The 23,534-nt window shown below is 40.4% G+C and overlaps 1 protein-coding gene across 8 annotated transcripts in view; it reads right to left on the minus strand.

Moving 5' to 3' along the window:
* Positions 1–5,471: 5,471 nt before the first annotated feature.
* The window catches only part of myo1b (myosin IB), a 58,198-nt gene continuing 40,135 nt past the window's right edge, over positions 5,472–23,534 (minus strand). The window contains exons 10-32 of one of the 8 annotated variants that reach the window (XM_026295327.1): positions 23,198–23,345; positions 22,581–22,699; positions 21,939–22,025; positions 21,767–21,832; positions 19,208–19,312; positions 17,548–17,610; positions 17,193–17,393; positions 16,878–17,104; positions 16,309–16,509; positions 15,383–15,476; positions 14,313–14,462; positions 14,134–14,202; positions 13,952–14,038; positions 13,501–13,587; positions 12,345–12,431; positions 11,451–11,537; positions 10,164–10,238; positions 9,756–9,890; positions 9,300–9,406; positions 8,987–9,119; positions 8,521–8,673; positions 7,709–7,833; positions 5,472–7,602 (exon numbers count right to left, since the gene is read on the minus strand). In XM_026295327.1, the coding sequence (XP_026151112.1) occupies positions 7,470–7,602; positions 7,709–7,833; positions 8,521–8,673; positions 8,987–9,119; positions 9,300–9,406; positions 9,756–9,890; positions 10,164–10,238; positions 11,451–11,537; positions 12,345–12,431; positions 13,501–13,587; positions 13,952–14,038; positions 14,134–14,202; positions 14,313–14,462; positions 15,383–15,476; positions 16,309–16,509; positions 16,878–17,104; positions 17,193–17,393; positions 17,548–17,610; positions 19,208–19,312; positions 21,767–21,832; positions 21,939–22,025; positions 22,581–22,699; positions 23,198–23,345 (2,739 nt within the window). In that variant the 3' untranslated portion in view covers positions 5,472–7,469. The remainder of the gene's footprint in view (positions 7,603–7,708; positions 7,834–8,520; positions 8,674–8,986; positions 9,120–9,299; positions 9,407–9,755; positions 9,891–10,163; positions 10,239–11,450; positions 11,538–12,344; positions 12,432–13,500; positions 13,588–13,951; positions 14,039–14,133; positions 14,203–14,312; positions 14,463–15,382; positions 15,477–16,308; positions 16,510–16,877; positions 17,105–17,192; positions 17,394–17,547; positions 17,611–19,207; positions 19,313–21,766; positions 21,833–21,938; positions 22,026–22,580; positions 22,700–23,197; positions 23,346–23,534) is intronic. The other 7 variants (XM_026295328.1, XM_026295329.1, XM_026295331.1 and 4 more) reach the window with 7 other exon arrangements.

Genomic DNA, 23,534 nt, shown 5'->3' on the forward strand with positions numbered 1-23,534 from the left:
CCCATCCGGGATATTGCTTGTATAGTGACAGTTTGAACAGTTTAAGGTATCTTGTCAATAGTTTTACCCACATATGTTTTGTCATTGCAGTGTTTGGAGAAAATGCTTTTTTGGCTGCATAGAGAGTTTGATTGCAATACATTTTGAGACCGTGGTGTGAATGATCCAACAGAGACACTGTCGTGCCATATATCACCTAACTTCCTCCTTTTCTCTTGACATAATTCTTAAGGTCTCCTAACTTAAACACATACATAATAACTTGCTGGTACAAACACCATACATACATGTTTTTTCTAGGACGGTCTTGCTACAACTAGACGCAATAATGGTGAGGGAGGGAAAAGCAGTATGGCAAATTGAAGCTGGTGCTAGGGGGAATAATTGACATTATGTTCCACATTTTCCAAATTCACAGGTCTTACAACAAGCATGTGATATAAGCGCTCTCACACACATGCCTGTTCAGTTACTGCACTGCCTGCCTTCTGCAAATGTCTGTAAATGAGCACCTAATGATGTGTGTGCAGCTATTTGTTTATCCATATCAGGTTCACAGCTGCTTGTCTTCACACGTACATGCAGAGAGAAAGGACACACTCGCTCAGATACTGAAAAATGAGCACATAGTGATGATTTTGTACTTTACATGCTCAAATTTAGCAACGCAATTGTCCCTATAGCACAAAACAGAGGAAAATGAGTAAAGCCTGTGGTACTATGTGAGTTTTGTTGCTGGGTGTGACCACTGAAACTGAAACAATTTAACATTTTAAACACTTTAACATTTTGGTACAAAAAAGGGAACAGAAACAATTAAAATATCCCTTAGTAACCGTAAAATACAAAATTCTATGTCTGCATGATGTGTTGGGACATTCTACGTAGTTCTACTTTCATTTTTGATGCAGATAAAGTAGATGAATAAAGTGACTTGCTTCATCCATGTTCAGCTATCCACAGATGGTGCAGCAGAAGCCTATCTTTCCCCTCAATACTTGACTCGCCTCCTCCCTCCATTCTTACCTATTGATGTGATAATTGCTACAAACTGATGAAGCCATTGAATGTGCTGCTGACACGAGGGTGAGTAGGGACACAAACTCTCAGCCACCCAGTAACACTCATTAATCAGACCTCTTCCAGCCCCTGTCCCTGCCTCCAGACTGCCTGACACACTGCCAGTGGCTGTAAAGCAATACTCTGTGTGTGTGTGTCGCTGTCTGTAAGTGTCCCCCGCTCCCCCATGTCTTTGTCTTCTGCCTCACTTTCTGTGTTGTTCTCTGGGAATATTTCTAGTCTTTGCATTAGCGTCAGTACCTTCACATAAGTTACAGTTTTATCATTGTTCTGACAAAAACACACATACAATCATAACACTGCTAATTGGCCATTGAGTAAAATGATCTGCAGGATGTTCACCTGAATATCAAGCTTAAGTTGTTTCAAAAATGACAGGGTATAAAGGACATAAAAAGAATGACCTTCAAAACTAGACATTAACCTTATTGCTCCTACATGGAAGGTAAAAGAGTGTTTCCTTTCTTTAGGGCTGTTTTCATTTAAACCACAGCATAGATTTATGGCAGTAAATCAGCAGACTGGTAACCACTGTGTTGACATCTACATCCTAAACTCCTTCACTCAATAATAAAATCAGCCTTGATGCTGTGACAGCTCAATACAATCAATATGGCTAACTAACCTTCAACACACGTAGGGCATGTTTGTCATTTTGCAAAAACCAAAACTTCTGTTAATTTTTTTTAACATGATCAACAAATGATGTATTACAGGTAGAGAGAAATGCTCTGGAGAGAAAGGGAGAGAAATGCTCTGATGTGACATGAAACAGACAATATGCTTTTACTGCTACAACAATAAAGGATCAAATGCTATTTTACTTTATGTACAAAGGTGCTTACTTATGAAGATTTTATCTCTAATAATATGCAACATTAAATTAATAGTAGAAGGTAAGGAAGAGAGGGAGAAGGAGAAAGGTGGGAGGCGTGTTGCCTGTTGAATTTAGTGATTCATTAGTTCACACTGAACTTTGTTCTTATTGATTTATAGACGGCAGTAAATTCAGGACTTCAAAAAGCCCACAGGAATTGTCCAGGAGCATAAAACGGTACCCTACTGGGTGTAATGTTAATTTGGTTCATTTGGCTCTCCTTAGTGACCTTACAGAGCAAATAGCAATGTATACAATGTTAATGCATTAAACACTGAGAGTAAGTAAATAATATATTTAATATATGCATCATTTATCCATTCATTCCTTGAGAAGGTTTTACATAAATATTAAACGCTAAATGATGTGGACAAATGCAAGATCTTAACAGATTCATTAGCTTCCAGGACTGAGTGTTCCCTCCTTTCACACTAACTTTGAAAAAGAGCTTCTTTAATGATAGTTATTTATGGGCCCACAAGTTGGATTTGACTGCCTCTAGTGCCTGTTCTGCATAACCACACATACATTAAATTCCACTGGGGGTCACTCTCAGTTATGTCAAGACAGTGCTAAAACTCCACAGTCCTCAGCCTGAAAATGTGACAAAGGAAATCTCATCGATTTCAAGATCATTTGAAATATGAATTAAAGGTAAAAAGTATGATTTTTGCTGTTTGTATTATTGAATGAACAGACTGTGTGCAAAACCTAAGACATGACTTCTTATTTTGAAGGAAAAAAATAAGAAGCAACCACATTGCAGACTACAAATATGTGCCCAGTGTAAAGTGTTTCTGGTGGAGGTTTGGTAACCTGTGACTGACCTGAGGCAACTTTATAAAATTGTTAAGATGGCCTCAAAACAATACATAGCACTTGAAAGAGATCCACAATATAAAGGTGCAGGGAAAGAGCATAAGCCATTATCAGAGCCAAAGTTCTTTCAGGCCACTGTTTATCTTGGCTGCTACCATCAGGTAGGTTCTATTGTCAGATCAAGGTGCACCCCACTTTTCAGACCAGCAGACAGCATCCCCAGGCGATGACTTTTTAACAGTCAGGGACATGTAGCCACTGCATATTCTTTCTACTCTGTTGTGACTGTGTTCAGTGATTTTAGTCATGCGTTGACATTTCTTTGTTTTTTTCTTTTCTCTCTTTCTCTCTTTTCACTTTTTTTCTTTTCTTTCTTTATTTTTATACCGTAGCTTATATGTCACCCTGTGTGAAGTTTGTGCACAAGTTTTCCATCTGAGTTATTTTAATACATATCACAATTAATACAGTCCTCGCTTTTATTTGAAGGAAGACAGAAAGTGCACTTAAATAATGATGCACACCAGTGCAATACCAATACAATTAGGTTCCTGTGGAGGGTTATTACTTACAGTCACAGGGCTACAACTCAGCACAAAGATGTTTTCAAGAGCTGTCCACCTTTCCAAAAATTGTAATTACAATAAGTCACCTTAAATGACACCAAAATCAGGCCCACTGACTTAAACAGTCACACTATATTATTATTACATTATGTATTTCTGAGAGGGAGGCTGGGACTGACCAATGCCCACTTTCTCCACCAACTATTGGACAAGGATGTTTTTATTAAGCACAAACTGGAGGCCTCACACATCTGTGTATGGCACATGTGTAAAATGTTTGAGTGTCAAAACACTGCCAACAGAATGAGGAGGTGTTGAAAAATCAGACAGTGCAGTGCGCTTTTGCAAGCTTTAGGTGATGTGTTATTTTTTGTGCTACATTTTCCTCCGTGCACACATTATGCAGTGCTGTAGAAGCAGAATGTTAATGGGCCTCCAAACATATGCTGGTGTAACAGCCTGGGCAGTAAGCAGTATCATTTTGTGAAGCAGATTTCATACTTGCAATACATCTATTTTTTTATTCATTGCCTTTATTCCCAGCAGCACTAGAGTCCACCGCAGCGAATAGGATTTTGAGCAGGATGTGAAATACCCATAGGAGAGTTCGTCAAGTCTTCCAGTTGTTTACTGGCTCTCCATCTGCCTGGTCACTCCACAGTATGAGAGTTTCTGCACGGCAATTGCAACTGACGCATAGATTTTTGAATTTAAGCATAAACAGTGTTTCTTTCAGAGCTAAACATTTGTATAAAGTTTTGACTAGTAACATTATTGCAAAATCAATACAGCTCTGTATATACCACCGTACTGCGATTTGTAGACCATGTTTGTATGAATGCTGCTTTTACAGTAAACTACTCTACCATATGAAAAAAAGCTGTTTTTTAAAAACAAGTTTCACTGAGATGATTCTCTGCAGAAGGTGCCCCTTCTACAGATCCTTATGGTCAACTTTTGCAGAAATGCAAATAGGAAAAAATCCAATGTAACTAGTTTACAGTATATAGAGCCTTATACAGTCATAAGTATACAATTTTACTAACTTTAAATGAGGCATATTTTGTAAATAACTCTGCTTCCTAATGTGATCATTTACTTATGAAAGCTTTATAAATCAGTAAAAAGCATGACTAAGGACAGATTTTTTTTGCTGGGTAGCCTCTTTTAACGTCAGATCCTCATTAATTGTAATGCCATCTGAAATCCATTGGATGGCAGCAAAGACTACTTAATTCCAGAAATAGCCATCCAATGTTTCCCCACACTGTGAGGTGACAGGGACGTGAGCACTCAATTGTACATTCCAAGTAGCAGCCATAGTTTTTATTGTTTGTTATAATTTGGTAGTTAAATTACTGTTTACTTTAATTTTCTGTGGATCACCTGCCACAACAAGATGAACCTTGAATCAGCTTTGGGAACCACCCTTGCTTTTGTCCTGGTTTGATCTGCATCTCTGTGTGAATACTACAGACCTTGAAGCAGATAGGACTGTGTTAAGTACAATTCCCTTGCGCTCCCACTGTGGGGTGAATATCCACGGGAAGGCTGGGACTCCTCCTTCCTTTCCCAGCCTGCAGAGTGGTGGGAACCGGGTACTGGGCAGCTCAAAATGGTGTGCTATTTTTACCACTCTGTGCTCAATCTGAGGGCCGCTCCCAGGAGACCTGTTGCCGGCAGCTCTCCCCAAGCCGTGGAATTTAACCCTAGCTCTCCCCAGATGTGATGGAAAACATCTTGCCAGCTGCTTGACTACAAGGTCTGGCTGTCCAGGCCCAGTGCAACTAACCCACAGGACTCTCAGTCCCAGACAACCCCCTGTTGATACTGCTGTTAAATAGCAACAGAGCCCCTTAAAGGAATGTGAGATTTAATAATCTAATCCACTCATGTTTGATTCCAAAACCTGCCTGGATGCTGTGGGCTACAGGGAAAGGCTCTGGCTCTGAACAAAAGAAGCCAACTGAACATGCATCTTTAATTGAGTATCATTTTAGGTTGGGAAATGTCATTCATAGGTAAGTCAGAGTGATTTACAGAAATATGGGCACCCAATTAAAAAAAAAAAACACTACACAAATATTTTAACAAAATAATGCAGAGCATACAGACCCCCAGAACAACAATGAATATTGCTGATTTTTATTTAATTTATAAAAAGATTACTTGTAAATGTTACATTGAGTTCTACTGAAACATTTCCATGTTCTGTCTCTCAGCACAGATTAACATTAAGCACACAAAAATGCAGACATCAATTGCAGTTCTAGCCATTGTTCAAATATGAAAGGAGAGAGGGACAGGGGGAAAAAAACGTAGAAGTAGCAAAAAGTGCACTCAAACAGTGCCAAGCCAAGGAACAAATACATCAAAACCAGTGGTCAGCTCAAGCATTCCCATACGTGGGACAGCAACTGATTTCTCAAGCCCGTGTCATGTGTGACATTAAAAAAACAAAAAAAAAAACAAAAAAAAAAATTCAGCTTACCAACCATGACACCCAGGATTGCAAAACATGGCTAGACCAAGTTTGGCTGTGCTATTCCTTCACACAGTCACCAGTAAAAAAAGAATCAACTGGTTGATAGTGCAAAACCCTCTACACACCTGAAAATATAGCACTTTCTTCTTTGATACTCAAATTTGGCTTATGTGTAAATATATGCATACCAAATTATATGCGAATGTACTAAAAAGTTGCAAAAGCTAAAACTGAATCTATGGTCATGTGCGCTTAATATTTAGTCTTACCCCTTGGAAAATACACATTAGGTCAGAGTGGGTTCAAGCACAACAATAAATCAAGCTGTGGTGGTAACAGCTATTTCACTAACACAGCAATTAAATTTAGGATGCCAGATAAACCCTTCGTCTATGCCAGATCCATAGCCTATAGAGCCTATGTACAGCTTACGATACAGTGAAGGCGACTGCTATGGGTTCTCACCACTGTTTTGCTGGAAGAGAGAATAATCAAGACAAAGCCTTTTATTTATTGCACACAAAAAAGTTATCAAGGGTATCACTTTACACCAGAGAAAGCACTGAATCTAGTGTAGCCGTTATTTATGGTGTGGATTCCTTCGCTTCCTGTCGTTGGGTACTTTCCCTGCCACTGGAACATCTGTACTGCCACTACCTTTAATCAAGTCCCATGTAAAGGGAGAAGCTTTCCTTTGATTCATGCAAGAAATACTATGTGTTAAGGAATCTTCGGTTCAGGAAGAGTAGAAATGCAAATTGATCACATGTGCAGTGCTGTCAAAATAAAAACAAACAAAAAAAAGCCACCACAGGTTGGTATGCCCCCTCTATGCAAAAGTTTTTGGCATTCATTTTGTCAATAACAGTAAGAGAATGGGGTCAATCACCTATGTGGTTTGTATTTGTACACTGACACGTGACAAGTCATGGGACCTGTTCAATGGCACATAGCAATTACAGCTGAGATTGTACAAATATCTAGCAAATTACATTTGACTTAACTGCCCATGGTGTTTTGTTCAGAGGAAATAATACAACATTCACTTAAATTTAGGTCATCCTCTTTTGGTTACACCGAGGTGAAAACAAGTGCAGTATTTACACTCTTCAGAAAAACTAAATCAAACCCAAAGGTTCCCAGTTCATCTTCTAATTTTGAGCCATGTGCTTAAAGCCAGAGCTGCAAAAAAAACATGATGAGTCTAGGCCAGTTGAGTTTGGAGCTGGTCACAAAGTTCTTATAATGAGATTTTCTCTAATATACCACACAGGCAGAACAATCATTATCAGCTTCACTACTGGCATACAGAAGTCTCTTGTCCACCACCAACATTTTTTTCCATCCATCTTCCATTCTTTACCCCAGTTTTATAAAATGCCAGTGAGACATTTTACCAAATTTCTGTGGCATGCAACACAGATACAGGTTTCTTAGCCAAAAAAAACCCACAGATGGTTACACCTATAGTGGTGCTGTAGTAAATCAGATAAGAGGAGACAGAAAAACAAAAATGCAACAAGCCAAATAACTGCACTGTCATTTTTGGGCACAGGCTGGGCACTGGCGTGGTGACTCTCAGAGTTTTGGAGTGGGTGGCGGTTCTGTGATTGCAGCACTGGAAGCAGAGAGGGGGGCTGCACTATGCTGTTGTGGGCACTGACACCTCCAGCAGGCGATTGTTCTTGCGCTTGCAGGACACACTATTACCGTTCTTGGGGGCTCCCTGGATGAATTTCACGCATACTTTGTCTTGCTTGAACTGCACCAGAAACCTGTGACACAGAAATATGTTCCACATCATTAAACCCCTTCTAGGTGGAAGATGTATCACATACTTTGACCATAACGGAGTGGATTTAACTCTGCGTGCTCTCTTACTCATCTGAGATGTCAATGTTGAGCTGCTCCTGGTCTGTGGCCCCTATGCGGTGGAGTTTGGTGATGATCTCGATCAGGTGCTCACTGCTGAGTAAGAAGTCTCCTTTGACAGCTGAAGCTGAGCCCTAAAGCATAAGAAGTACCATCCCATGTAATCATACTCTTTAATATCAGTAAACTACACATAACATTTACTGTAAAAGTGATGACTGAAAAACACTCAAACAGTATGCTGTAGTAAAATCATACAAAAAAATGACGATACACTAGTTTAGGGTAGAGCCTGTTTACCATTATTTCCATACAACAAATTTGTTGCTTTCCCTCAGGCATTTGTAGTTTATTTTGTTATTACTTTCTACCACTACTCAGAAGTCATCTATAAGCTTCTTTCTTTGTAATTTGTTTAAGCTGTTTGCCTCTATGTGTTGTGTCAGCTGTGTGCATGGGGTTTGGTTAAAAGGAAAAAACCTAACTCATTTCACAAGAGTTTACTTGTTTTCAATAAAAACTAAAACCACTGAAAAATAGTTTTGAATTAGCACTTCCTTTGGATATGGAGATGGAGATTTCCCATGTGCATTTAAACCAAAGGCACAATTTCATTTAGGTAAACAGAATAGATCTATTCACCTTAGCTGCATTTAGGGATATTACTGCAGGCCTATTTCCACTGTGTATAAAAACGCTGTCTAGTGTAACTTCTCGGTTCAGCATCCATATATGTTTAAATGCACATGACTGCACACTTACACAAGTTCACTGAAAGTATACATCACAACATTTCTCTTCTCGCAACACTTCCCCCTCACCTCTTTCAGTTTAAGAGCAAAGAAGCCATCACTCTGTGTGCTCACTGACACACTACTGAGGTCGGGCAGAGGGACGCTGGCCTTCACCTGGCCTGTCTTCTGGTCAGCCAGGACGACACTCTTCTTAGTCAGCAGGAAGATTCGGGCTGTACCCTGCAACACAGTGGAAACTAGTCAACCCAGGATCACTTCAGGGACAAAGCAAAACATCTTTTTTGATTTTGAAACAATCTGGAAACTGTAATGTAGCTGACTGGTCAAAATAAGTCTTCTATCTACTGGAACAAAAATAATGCCAGTGGGTGAAGTACATACAAAAACAACTTAATTTCAGGCTCCACTAATCTGGAAAAATTACACTAGCGAGTGACAATGTAATCACAACCACATCACTTGTATTTTGGACTTTTCAGCTGTTACACAAGCTAAATGGATGGTGAATATTGTGCGAGTCATCTTTGCTTACCTTGCCATTGGCCCTGTTAATCTTGTTAACCACATCAGCCAGCAGAACCTTCTCATCCACAGTACTGTTGAGCTTCTGATACTTGGGGTTCTTGCTGATCTCCAGGTAGTCTCCTTTGAAGGGCTGGCTCACACTGAGACATGAGACATTCACAGTTCACTGTGCATGAAATGGCCTGTTATTGATGTTTACTGTGGAATTAGAGATTTTCTACTCTACTTATCCATCAAAAAATGACACTGTCAATAGATATTGCTTTTATATGCCTATACCATGAAATAAGCAGCAGTCTGCTCAGGTGAATTTCAGGTACCTGCTTGGGTAGAGAGCCTTCTTATCCTTAAAGATCTCACTTGCCTCCAGCTTCTCCTCATACACTGCCTTCTTCTCCTCTGTGAATTGGCTCCTGTATTTCTTGCACTGAACACACACACATAAGAAGAAGTTAAAACCAGAAAGTCGTGTGGATAAATATTCACATTGTACTGCACTGCATATCCAGTCATTTCGCATTTTCAGGTTTCTATTGCATGCCATGGATTTTTATAATTCCAATCTTATTCGTTATATATGTTTTAGCAGTTGTCTACAGAACAGCTCCCTTTAGTGTTTTAAGATTTGACTCTGGCCTGTGTTTGGAGTTATTTCACATTGTGAGTTTAATGGTTGACACAGGCCTATGATCAAAATGCTTTGACAAATCATGAAATAACAGAGTTCACTGCCTGAATGGGACCAACAGAAATGGCTCTGGTTTTTTGAGACGGACCCTCCAAAGATGGAAGATTCTCCGGAGCTCTGTGTGAACGCCATCCAGGAAGAGGTAAGGCCTAGTGGGCCAGGTCTTGTCTATGGGTGACATGGACGGCAGGCTGCTCTTCAGACCGAGGAAGTATTTTTGCATCTGCACAACAAAAAACACCTTTTTATACCAATGCTCACAAGAAAGAGGTAAGGCAAAGCAAGGCAAAGCAAGTTTATTTGTATAGCACAATTTATACACAGAGTAATTCAAAGTGTTTTCCAGAAATAAAAGACAAGTCAAAAATTTAAATAAAAGACAGCAAATAATATAGAAAATTAACTTGAGCATATACATTCAAATTAATAAATATAAATTCAAATTCATGCATTTATTTCAGCAAACACTCAAGCAAGAATTTCAAGCCATACTTACAATTCTCTGGATGGTGAAGTTATAGATCTTCTTGCCTGCATTTGCCCTGAAAAATTTTCTGTACTCTCTGCGGACCTGTTACAGCAAAAATAAATAAATAAACTGCCAATCACTTATTGCCACCTATGATTTTGATGTCAAATAGGGAAAACAGGGGAGCACACTGCTAAGAAGATGGCCGAATACACAAACAGCACTCTAAAATAACAGACATTTGGTTAGTCACAAACAATGAACTGGAACATACAAATAACCGCCAAGCTGTTGGAATCAAAATGACAACAATTACTAGACAGTAACTACTGAAAAGTTCACGGTGGGTGGTTACTACAGACGACCTTCATGCAGACCTTAACTGCACAAATTGAGCTGTAAACTGGGTGCGTTGTGCTGCACAAGGTGGTCAATTAACATGATGAAAAGATTAACATTGCAACAAATGACCAGTGTGATGAAAACCAGACAGACACGCAACAGATAAGCACCACATCACTAGGACGCAAACCTATACACAAAAAAATTGGTAAAACAACTACTGTTACAGAAAACAGTGCTGTTTTATGGGTTAGTTGCACAGATAGAGGTAGCAGATAGAAAAAGACATTTAGAAAAGAACAGGTCAGAGAGAGACACACACACACATCCTCTGTCATGTCAGTCGGGTACTGATAGTTTAACTTGCAATAGATGAAAAAGAGGAAAGAGGAAAATGTATCTAAACCTACAGCAGCAAGTTTAACCTTCAGTTGTTTTAGCTCGTCATTATATTCGTTTTTTCCTCTCAAAGTCATTGGCCTAATGAAAACTCTTCGTGTGATGGTTGGGGATTATTTTGACTAACCAGGCCTTGGTTTCACAGTTTCAAATGAAATTTCCTCAATGTGCTGAGCACCTTAAATTAAATTAGATTTGCTTAAATTGTATTGGGTGTAGAGGCAAAAGTCTCAAATCAAAAAAAAAAAAAAAATAGGCCACAGGGCCAAATGCTGAAGGCCTCCTAATCCCAACAAGTAATTGGGAGGAAAAAATAGAACATTTTTTGTCAGTTTGCAACAAAGATTGACTTAATATGACCACATAATTACTAATCTGTATTCATTTTCTATATACTGTAATTTATGCATGGATAATAGAATAGAAAGATTTCAGGTCACAACATCAGACAGACTGGACTTCCTGAAGACAGTGCAAAGGTGGTTGAGGAGAAAAGGAGGAGTAGGAGGAGGGTCGGGGTGATGAAAAGGTGGCAGACATGGTGATGGGCTTCGCCGTGGGGCTGGAAGGTACCTTGAGTCCCTGCCAGTAGGCCCAAATCACAGCGACAGCATGCTTACGCCTGGCCTCTTCCTTCAGTCTCCTCAGCTCCCTGCGAGCCTGTTCAAGGGGTGGACGGGAAGAGGCAGAGAGCGGGAACAAACGAAGCAAGAGAAGATGAGAAGAAGAAGAGAAAGACACTTTTGCCTGAGGCCAGCAAAAATCAAATTCACACAGATACACACTGCACACGAGCCCCGTGTGACCATCGAGTCAAAAATACAGCTCTACTCCTCCAGCTTCCAGAAACAAATATGGCACTGTGGGTCATATAGGCTTTCAACAGGCAAACTGTAAGGAAAATAAAAGTCATGCTTTTTAGTGGAACTTTCAGCAAAAGTCACAGCTCGGGCAGCAGAGGTCACCTCAAAGCAGCAGTTCCAGACAAACAATGCTTTGCTGCAAAGAGTAGACATGCAAAAGGAAGAAATCATGCGGGAGGAGCATGGAAGCAATTAGGCATTGACCTTGGAGGAAGAAGCTAAAAAACCCAAAATATATTGTGTGTTACAGATGAATGCATTTGTAGAGGCCATGGATGAAAATGTCCATGTATTGATGAGTCCTTAACTAGTACTTACAAAATTCGAAATTAAAAATGACAACCTAGCAAATAGAGTTGTGGAATTAACATCCACATTGATCTCAGCATCCAGTAGATGTGAAGTAGAAGTAGAATTGAGACTGTGTGGTGCTGTCTCACAGCACACACACAAAAAAAAAAAAAAAAAGACCAACACAATATTCAGAATGGGTTAAGCGGACTGGTGTATATGTTGAGGGTTGTTTTGGAGAGGGGGGGGTGGATCGATGGAGGTGACAAGTCACAGAGCCATGACAATTCAGGTCGACACGCTTCCCAAATACCTTGGTGCCCTGCCAGCCAGCCCAAATGACCGATACGGCATGCTTATTCCTCGCCGCCTCCTTCAGCTGACGCAGCTCTCTCCGGGCCTGATGAAAAGCGGTGGCAGTTGTGGAGGAGGTTAATTTCAGTGACATTCAAAACTTAATTGTCCCAGGAGAAGCACTGAGTAGGTGTGAAATAGTGTTACAAAGAAACACTGACGAAAGATGACAACAGATGTCAAGAGATGGGACAGTGGCGAGACACGCAAGCACAAATCAGTGGTGCTCATGTTCTGTGACTCTGTATGTAGTCAGGTTTAGACTGAGCCACATTACTATTGCATTCATATTTCATAAGGACAGTGGGCAATTTCAAGCCATTACGACTGCAAGACCAAAGTTCACATACAACGCGAAATAATCATTTATGGAATCTGTAATGACTCAGAATTGATAGTTATCAGCAGACTGTGAAACCCTGAAATATAACATAAAGTATACTAAATGATAATGCAGTGTAATAGGTGTATAATTCAGCTGTGCATGCAGACTACAAAATGTTGTCAGTGGTTATCATTCCACAGCCACTGAGGCTTTATAAAGTATCAACATATGTGCTGTCATATTAGCATGATTTCATGTTTATTCTAAAAGCTTCCTGGTGTTTCGCTGTCAGCGTATCAGTATATTAAAAAGCTGCTTCTCTGCATGAGCTGGAGTAAATACCACAGTCATCTGTGTGGTGGGCATGGTGTGTTTGAACTAATTATTGATTACAGAAAAGGAGCGTTGATTTTAAAAACCACTGGACCGGCTAGAAACCAGATCAATGATACATAAATGTAAAACACGTGTGCTATGTTTAAGGATCTATTTGAGACTATTTTCCAGAGATACGTTTATTTTTTATATGCCTAAAAAGCTAGTTTTTGCATTGCCATGACCGAAAAAAAATTAAAATAGCAATAAAAAAAGAAGCAAAACTAACAGCTACAAAACAAAGAACAGCACAAACGAAAAGGGACGTTAATCAGGCCATACGACAACAAAAGGAACAGAAGCTTCTACTACTCTATAAGATGTTTTCACATTGTAAATGGGATGGGATGGGATGTTGCAAACAGTTATGACAAGACAGCTGGGACAGCGACACACTACGGCTGGGTGGAAATACCTTGGTTCCCTGCCAGTATGCCCAAATTACTGTCACAGCATGTTTATTCCGTGCTTCTTGTTTTAGACGTCTCAGCTCCATCCGAGCCTGGTGGGATGTGGTGGGTGTTAGGTGAGACAGGTTGACAATGTGGGAAGGGGAAGAATTGAGAATGTGAAAAGAGGAGTGGAGTAATAAAAAGAGATGTTGCAGGTGTGTGATAAGCAAAAGCAGTATGATTAAAGAGAAACCGCAGAATTAATATTAAGGCCAGCTTAGTTTAAGAATGGAATAGTTGTAATACTGTGGGGCCATAAAGCTTTCAGCCACCGAAAGAACAAGTGTTATAGGAAATACTGAAAGTCTTCAATAGCTGTCTCAAATAAAAATGCATATCAAAGTCAGGCTGATGCCCCGTTAAGGTAAACACCTCTGTCTTCTGATATCCCTCTGCACTACAATGCATCAGTACCTGGGTGCCATGCCAGTAGGCTGCAATCGTGGTCGCAGCCTCTTCACATCTCTTCTGATACTTCAGCTCTCTCAGGAGTTTGCGGGCCTAGTGAAAAAGTAACAACCTGACATTTTAAAACTGTTTCTGTCATAATTTCTACACTGTTCCCTGCTACATTATATTCTAAACACAGTGCACACCTGCCATCCTCTGGTGTAGGACTGCACCACAGTGGTGGCGCTCTTGATCCTCTGGTATTTCTTTTGTTGCTGTGAGACACAATGAGGAAAAGAAATGAGCATGAAAATATTTTAAACAATATGGTTATGTTTATTTAGCTTTCCGCGGGATTTTGCATAAACCCTCAAAAAATACACACCGCATATCGACGGTACCATGCTGCCACCACTATTTGACTCTTTTTCAGCAGCAGGAAATGGCTGCGGCACTTCCAGCCACGGTATATCTTCTGAATGAGCGTGGCCAGGTCTTGCAGGCATTGCCTCCTCCTCTCCTCCAAGAAGAAGAGCTGCCAGAGGAGAAGAGATGATAATTAACTGTGCAAGACAACGCCCTTATGATTGATGTCTGTTGTTAAGCATTAGCAGGTATCAACATCAAACTTTCTTATACCAAGCATAAAATCTTTTTAACCCCTTCAATACAGAAGAGGGTTATGAAAGAATGTTCTAGAAGAGAAAAAAAAAAAAATCGCCCTTTTATCTGAGCTAATAATGATTGAGTGATACCAAAAACAAAGTCCATTTTATCTGCAGGTGGAAAAAAGTAACCCTTTACTGCTCAGGACAATAAAAAAAAAGACCTATCATCATTTTCAGCAGGGATGTACAAAATTTTATTGCCCTCCTGCAAGCCAGTGTAATTTGTTATCAGGCAGAATATCTTGAGAATATATATATATATATATATATATATATATATATATAAATAAAAACAGGCACTGCATGGACAACCCAGAACTGAAATCTGCTTTACACAAGTATATGCTTTAGTGATCACAGATGCTGATACATAAGTGAGATAGGTTGAGGTCATGTCATTCCCTGGCTTTGTTTTCTTGTTTGGTCCATTCAAATGTGACAGGCTTGAAGAGCTGAAGAGCTGAAGAGCCTACAAGCGCTAAGTAAAGCGGCTGTTTTCCCATGTTAGATTGGAAGTCTAAGTGAAACCATGTGTTTGCAGTGCGGTGGTTGCATACTAATTGCTGAAGTGGGGGCTTTAAGTGCAGCCCACCCTGCTTTACAAACATCTTACTGTGAGAAAACAGGACAGATGAAAACATTGGAATCAACTTAATCACATTCAAACACAGCTTGATCTACTCGAGTACAGAGCAGATGTCAGAGCTGGCTGAAAAAAAAAAAAAAAAAACAACATATTGGAGGGATATAGGGCTACTTTATATCTCTATAAATAGGTGTGTTCTACCGTTCTTGGGTTCCTGATGAAGATCTTGGAGCGGCCATAGGAGAACTCTTCTGCTGGGACCTGCAGGTTGGCCATCAGCACCTCGACCCCTTCCCTGTAGGAGGTCACAAGAGTCAGATGGTTCATTTACAGCTCACTTGCGACTTCAGCTGGCCATAAGTAATGTAAGTGCAACTGTAAAGAACAAGCGCGAGGGCTTGGACACAAGAGAGAACAAAAGAGCACAGCATTGAGTTTGGGAGACAGAAGAATGAATGAAATGAGAAATGAGAAAGAAATGTATGCAGAGGAATGAAATAAGAAAACCACATAAAGCACTGAGGGACAGCTGAGCAACAAGATACCAATGTGTGGAAGAGTCGATAGGAATCAATGTGTTACCGGCAGAGTGGATGAAATGTGAGTCAAGCTGATATGGAACAGAGGAGACAGATAAGGTTAAAATGTCTCAACATGTTGTGGTTCAGAGGGTGACTAGTTGCGAACAACTGGTATTTGACAAGACTCCTGTCTCTGAGAGGACATTATGAGGGGTTCATGTGATAGTGAAACAGGATAGTTGTGATAAAATGCATAGAACCACCTATAAATAATATTTGTAATATGCTTAATAAGCTTAAAGATATAATGGTATGTTGGGTAAAGGTCATCTGAGCCTTTGCTTCACATTCACACACCACCACACAGTCACACCTGGGAGGTGACCATCCCAACAACAGTCCATTAGCACTGGTCACAGTCACTCCACTGGGAGCAGTCTGGGGTTCAGCGCCTTAGTTAAAGACACCAGGGAGCATTTCTCAGTTTCCGCACTTAGATTTTCTCACAAAAACCTTGGAGGGATTTTTTTTGGCAACTGTCCAATGACAAGGTTGCTTCTCTGCTCCGTAATTAGTCACAGCTTTAGAATAAAACACAGCCATTACCTGGCAGGCCCTCTCCAGTGGGGCCAGGTCTGTTTGCAGAGCATTTTGTAGCGTTCCAGACAGGGCTCGTAGGCCTGGCGGAAAGCGTAGCCTGCTCTTCTCACGCGGACGTTCTCCATCAGGCCCAGGTAGCGCACCTGATGGCGGACCAGAGACTCGGTGAAGATGTGGGGCGCCTTCTTGTCATTGGGCTTGATACACCTGGGAAGTGAGAAGACTGATGTATATCGCTGTAAAGATTTGATTTGGGGCATACAAGTCAAAATTCACAGCTCATATTTCTGTCTTGACTTATCTATGCTTATTATGAACAGTAACAGCAGATCTTTTTTATGTCACAGTGTGGTCTCAAACCCTAAGTGGCATCAATAACAATACTAGGATGAAAAATAATGGTTTTGATTTTGGGTAATTATACCGTTATACTGGATAGTGGAAATTACAGGAAGTGAACCACTATGGTCCATTTTTCATAAGAAATATTTGTTTGGACCCAGTATTGCAAAAGAATTCAAGATTAGACTGGGAAGGTCACACGCAAACACAACAATATGATGATGGGGCTTTACCGAATATAGTTTGGGTTCTTGGTCTGCAGGTTCTTCATCAGTGTGCCCACTGATGCTCTGAACTGGAATCCAGCAGTGGGTGGTCTCTTCAGGTTGACTTTGGCTGGGTTGCCCTCAGGGAACAGCTGTTTGATGAGGCTATGGTTGGCCTTGAACATGGCCTGTGACAGGTCTCGGTATAACAGGTCGTTGTTCTTGTCTACAAATCCCTCGACACGGTACAGCACCTTGATAAAGATAAGAAACAATTAAAAATCTCTCTAATGGTACAATACTCTTTATGGTGAATTCCTTTTCTGTTCTCTACACTAGTACCTTGCCAGCATAGTGCTGGATGCGGAAGCAACTGTGTGGCAGGCTGTGGTCGTTCAGGAACTTTGAATTCTTGCTGAGGCGACTTTCGAAGTGCTGGTGCTCAGCACAGACTGTGTTCAGTTTGTCCAGGAAGGTCTCATCTGTGACTGTACCGGGCCTCAGGCACTCCTCATCCAACATGGCCAAGATGCCATTTTGGTTCTGGCCATTACAAGGTGGGCAAATACAAAAGGTTGCATAGATTCAAGGATGTAAAATGTAAAATGGCAAAATTCAAACCCTGCTTGATGCTGTTTTCTAATACTGTCAAACCTGAGATGTGAATTCAGAGTGGATTGGTTTGTGTGGTACTTACATTCTCAATGAGGTCGCATATAATAGCATTGTTGAAATACTCAATATTGGTCCACTCGATGCCCTGTGACAAAAAAATATAGTGGTGAACAATGTAATGTGATGTTTCTGCCTTTTAGCAAGCCTAAGAAATATTTTCTGTGGTTGATGAAATAAGAGTCTTGAACCTCCAGCAACATGCAGCACCTGGTCAAGTACCAGTATAAAAGACACAACAGTTGTGATAATCTTAAAGTTTATAATGCTTCAACATCATTATACCACGTATACAGCCAAGGTTGCTTAGTAAGCAGCTCAATCTCTTGCAAATGGCTGTAATCTCTTCCAGCCAGCACAAATACATATACAGACGTTAAGAAACCTAGCCTAAATGCAGAAAGATGCAGAGCATTTTTATATTTCCGTTCTTACTACTAAGGACATTTTAGTGAACCCAGTGACATATGACACATATTTAGTAAGGTTTTGCAGAAGCAATTATGCAAAAAAAAACAAAAAACAAACGACTCAATAGTTATTCCACTGTAGTAAAACAGTATGCTGCAGAAGTCGAAAATGCCCGAGAGGTGCCTAAATGGCTTTTAGCAAGGCGGTGTGGTAAACAGACTAAGGGAGATGTTATATTGTCCACAAAAACAACCGGTAATTCTTTAAACCTCTAAGCAGAAAACAAAGGATGTGAAGAAGTGAAGTGAAGAGAGCTGCACTTTGGATCTTGTGAGTCTCACTCTGATCTATAACATTAAAAGCAGTTCTCTACACACAGACTGTAACACTCAAAATATGGGGCCTTCTGGGAACAAATATTCTAGACAAGTTAAGCACTGACTGATCATGAACTTTAATGGCGTTCTTAAAATGATGAACTCAGTGTAAATATTGTTCAGTCAGTGTTTGTACCACTATCCTCCCTGTGACCATCTTCTAATCGTCTTTTAATCGCCTGAGTAAGGACAGAGAATGAAGCCCTTCTGAAGAGGAAAAGGAGCTTTTTTGCATCTTACACTCTCAAAAAGTCCACTGGTCCCTGAAAACCCCACTTTGCCAACCTCTAATTCACAGCTGCTAAATGGTTGGGAAGATATCGGTTGATGTAAGTAATGCAAAAAAGAAGGTGGGGTTTAAACTGATTGACCGATTGTGGCCAAATCCCTGATTGGTGGGCCTCCCTCCTTTTTCCAGTGCTGTGGTATTTTCCCATGCAGTGTACTGGACACAGGCCAGGAGTGGAATATCATTGGTGGTGGTGTTACTGGGGAAGGGGTATGGGGGTCACCACTACAAGACTCACATACATAGAGCTTTGAAAACAAACAGAACTTAAAGGCCCGCAATGTGTTTACACTTGCTGAAGTGAGAGATTACTGCCATCCCGGAAAGTCCACCGGGGGGAGAGCGGGAGTGAATGAACTACGTGTATGATGGACAAGAGAGCCTAAAAAACAGACATACATGAAGAAGGAATGTGTTTGGATCATGGGCAAGAATGGCAACTTAGCCAAAAGTGTACAAATGAGTGACATGACCAAGATGACATGTTGGACAATGTAGATGTACAGCTGCAGGTGAAACACTGCTTGATTGGCCGTTTATCCAAGTGTCCACATTTGTTTATGTGTGTATGTGTGTGTGTGAGAGAGAGAATGTGTTTGCCAACTTACCTCTCTGACGTATTCCTCCTGTTCTTCACGCAGTGTCAGCTCGATGAAGATCTGCTGCAGCTTCTCGTTGCAGTAGTTGATGATAAACTGCTCAAAGCTATTGTCCTGCGGGAGCAGCAACAGGTGAAAAATTAGCTCCAGCTCACACAGTGTACACACTGTCATTCTAGGTCACTGAATTTTTTTCCATATATAAAAAAAATTCCTGAACTTCTTTAATGTCTAGTGTCAGTTTCCACTCAACTTCATGAACCACTGAGATAAGGAAAGCCATCATAAATACTGCCCTTGCTTTTTGCAATACCTTTATGTGACAGATGTAGGCAGTACATTCCCAGTACACCATATATATATCATTCTCCTTCAGCCTGTCAATTTTCTCCTCTCATTGAGGAGCAAGGTCCCCTTATCTCTAACCTTTGCCTTTTCAATTATACTCCTGCAGTGTTTATTAAAAAGGACGGTTGTACAAATGTGTACTTAACAAGGACAGCTTTTGCTTTAGAAAAGAATGTTTCCAGAATTTAGCACCAGATTTGAAGCAGGAATGAAGAGTGACCTTTTCAAAACCTACAAACTCAGGTTCTCAGTTCTTCCTATTTAAACTGGCCGTGCATTTGTCTGACAACTTGTCTGATGTTACCTCCCCTTAAAAGTAAAAGACTATCATAAGTTCTTGATCTATTTCCGCCTCTTCATATGTTTATTTTTTAGATGTGGGAGATAGGCATTTTTAAAAATGGCACTACATCTGATAATAATACCAGCAATAATAAGCTTGAATAAACTATAATGTGCAGCACTCTCCCTTCTGCTCCATGATTTGCTACCTCATCGCTTTGACAACTGAACAAACATTTATTCCATCTGAGCAGTGAACAACTGATACCAGTAAATCATACAGTTATCGTAATAAACTGTTATCAGAAAAAAAGGTTCCTGTAAATTGTCATAGACTTCATTAAACATTGATGGAGAGTTAACCTTTTAAAAGCTTCAGCCATTTTATTTGTCTCTGCAACTTTTAATTATTATTACTGTCAATTATGACCGTGGTGAGTCATGCTTCTTGGCAGATGGCTGTATTATATGCTGGGTCAGGTTAGTGTTTATTTTCTAGAAACACAGCAGTGGTTAGAGCAATGTGTTTAGTTTTAGAGGTCAGAGTGAAGGACGCAGCAAGGTTTCTCAGTGACCAGGAAATAAGAAAATAACAGCACGGAGATCAGTTATTAATGTTTCCTTATACTGAGAAACCAAAAGGGCGTCTTCACCCTCAGTAACGACACACACACGCACACACACAGTAGCATGGTCATACCCAAGTGGCAGCAGACACCAGGCTGAAATATGACAGGCTTGTACTGTAACACTGAAATATTTCAGCTGAAACTGATGTTTTATGCGCAGCTCAAGGTAGAAACCATCTTAAAATTATGTTTGAAGTCATTTGGCTCATTTCTCAAAAGTGCTGCTTCACTTTCCTCAAGGCAGGGGAAAGTCCTTGCCTAATGTGCTGTAAGTTACATTTTTAGGTGAAAACTACATACAGCAAGAGTTGATTATTTACCAAATGTATTATAAATGTCATTTCTACTTTTCTTTGCTAAATCCTTCATGCCTGTTAGAGCAGAAATTCAAGATAAAGAAGTTCTCATACCCTGTATAGAATTTGTTTTAAAATGACATTCATGCTTTAAAACATCCAAATTATTACCACAATTTGAAACTGTTCAGTGTTGTGGTAATGTGCTACTGTGTGCTAATGTGCTACCACATAAGAGTTACACAAAAAGGTTGCTACCATTCTCATGGTCCTTTGCGGTAAAGGACAGGCAGGATTCTTTAGCATTGTTTCAGCCATGTGGCTTTGCTGCACACCAACAGCCCTGAATAGTCTTTAAAGAGGAGGTGAATTAAGTCTAGAGGAGCTGAAATTACAGCATGCACACTGGCACAGCAAACAGGCCGGTGCAGGTGTTACTTACTCCGTCCTGGTGACCCAAGACACAACACAACAGTCAGAGGAGAGGAAGGACTGGAGAGTGAGTGGGGCAAACAAGCAGGGATATGAAAAAGACATGAACGTATGCAGGTGGGCAGGGGATGGTAGGGGATCTGACGGCATTGAGCAACATGGCAATGAACATTTCATGCAACAATGTGTTTGCAAGGACATACTTAACATGTTGCACATCTGACATGCTGTTTACTGTGTAATATCTATGTGTCCATAACATGTATGTGATGTGTGTTTCCTGTGTACTCAACAGTGCATTGACGTTTTGGCTGTTCTTTAAAAGTAAAATGCTGATATTAGTTGGGAAATCATCTTACCCCAAAAAATTATTTCACTGCTGGCAGAAGTAAAGCATAACTAATCTGAATGTGGTTTTTATCAGCCTTCAATTCTGACTGATAAGGCCCTCATGGCTGGCAAAACATGCACGCAAACAACCCGGGGCCAATTCCTTTTAAATGCAATAAAATGTTTGGGTGATCAGATTCTTATTGCTTATCAGAATAAAAAGCACAAATTTGATCTGCCATTAATCTTACCTCAAATATCTCAAAGCCATAGATGTCCAGCACACCCATGACCTTGTGACGGGTTTTAGTTTGTGCCTGAGGGGAGACAATATTGCATCATATTTCACTGCCAGGAAAACTACACAGAATAACTAATTAAAACAACTGAAATACAGTGGACTATATTCTGGACATTACTTACTTTGATGCTTTCATTGATCCTGGTAACTAGCCAGGTAAATAAACGACTGTAGAGATTTTTGGCAAGGGCATCTCTGGCATAGTAAGCCTGTAAAAAAAAAAAAAAAAAAAGACAATATAGATGAAGAAATGAATTCATTTTAAAAGAAAACACATTTATCCATAGACAGTATCTTAAAGGACCTGTGTGACATGCCTAAAAAGTATCATTTGAGTCATTCAGAATATTTTAGAAAATGAAAAGAGCCTCCGCAGGCACACTCAGGGAACCAATAAAAACTGTGCACATACAGTAAAGATTATACACCAACACAGGCAACCCAGGATTGGTAACATTATTCTGAGGCCTGGTTAATTCTCTGTGACCAAAAGCCGAAGAGGAAATGGTTCAGGGAGCCCACGTTATATATACAGCCTGAGTGAACTCCCTAACCTCCAAAATATGACCTACATTTGAATATCCAGGAGGAATGCTGCTCATCTATAATGGAGAGGTTTTTATGTAGCACTGACATGGATGAGTGTGTGCAACTGGTGAATCAAATATTTTGCAGTGAGTGTGTCTGTGTTCATGTGGATAAAAGCAGGGCAGAATTGTAGAGGTGTAACTGGTGCAAGGCAGGTTTGTAACACTCCCCCTGACCTGGGCCACATTCAGGGTAGTGGAGACTTTCTCCATCTTAGCCTCGACTGTACGGTAGCTGAACGCCCTCTCCAGCACTGACTGTTCAATCCCCAGCAGCTCACACATCTCCTTCAAATCTGTAAGTTGGACAAAGAACATGTAAAAATTCCAAATAATAGCAACTTTCATCAGTATAGGAACATTAACGTTACCATACAACAGCAAGCATAGCAATTGAGAAAAACATAAACAAAAACATAAAACAAAAACACATCTTGGCAAATGATGGTTTATGCCACTGTCCTGGAGAGAAACATGTAGTTGGAACATTTGCCTGAAGAGAACAGCGTGTCCCACAATTCATGAAATGCAAATATTAAGTGAGGAGGAAGGCAGGCAAGAGTAAAGCAGCCAATAGGGGACAGTGACTCAACATCTGACTGACTGGTGGCACAAGAGGTGTATATGTAAAAATATTTAAAATAAATTATCTTAGTAGAACAGATTAACACAATGACATGTCTGTTGTTCACCACAGGTGGCTACATCATGCCACGAAGAGGGTGTAAATCATTTGGAAAAGGATCAGAGATTCTCACGTAGGACAGACTTGGCTTCCCGTTTGTCAAACCCACCGTTTTTGTCTTTGATGCGGCTTTCGTCAGTCCCATTACAGCGTGACTCAGGCTTGAACTCGATGTTGCCGAGCTTCAGCACAGCAGCCACCAGCTCCAGGACTGACTGCACCTCGTCCTCCATGAAGCCCACGATCTGCATGGCATTCTGGGAAGGCAAAAGTGAAAAACTCACTAAGCAACTGGCTTCGTTGAACCTTGGAGAGACATTACAAAGGGGAACTAAGCCATAAATGTAAACTGAGTATCCAAGACCGTGCAACACAGTAGTTAGACTGAAATACGATGGTTCCAGCCTGTCAGCACTGTAACTAGTGTCAACAGATAATGAGTTTGA

Source organism: Mastacembelus armatus, chromosome 21 (assembly GCF_900324485.2).
Source record: "Mastacembelus armatus chromosome 21, fMasArm1.2, whole genome shotgun sequence".
NCBI lineage: Eukaryota > Metazoa > Chordata > Actinopteri > Synbranchiformes > Mastacembelidae > Mastacembelus > Mastacembelus armatus.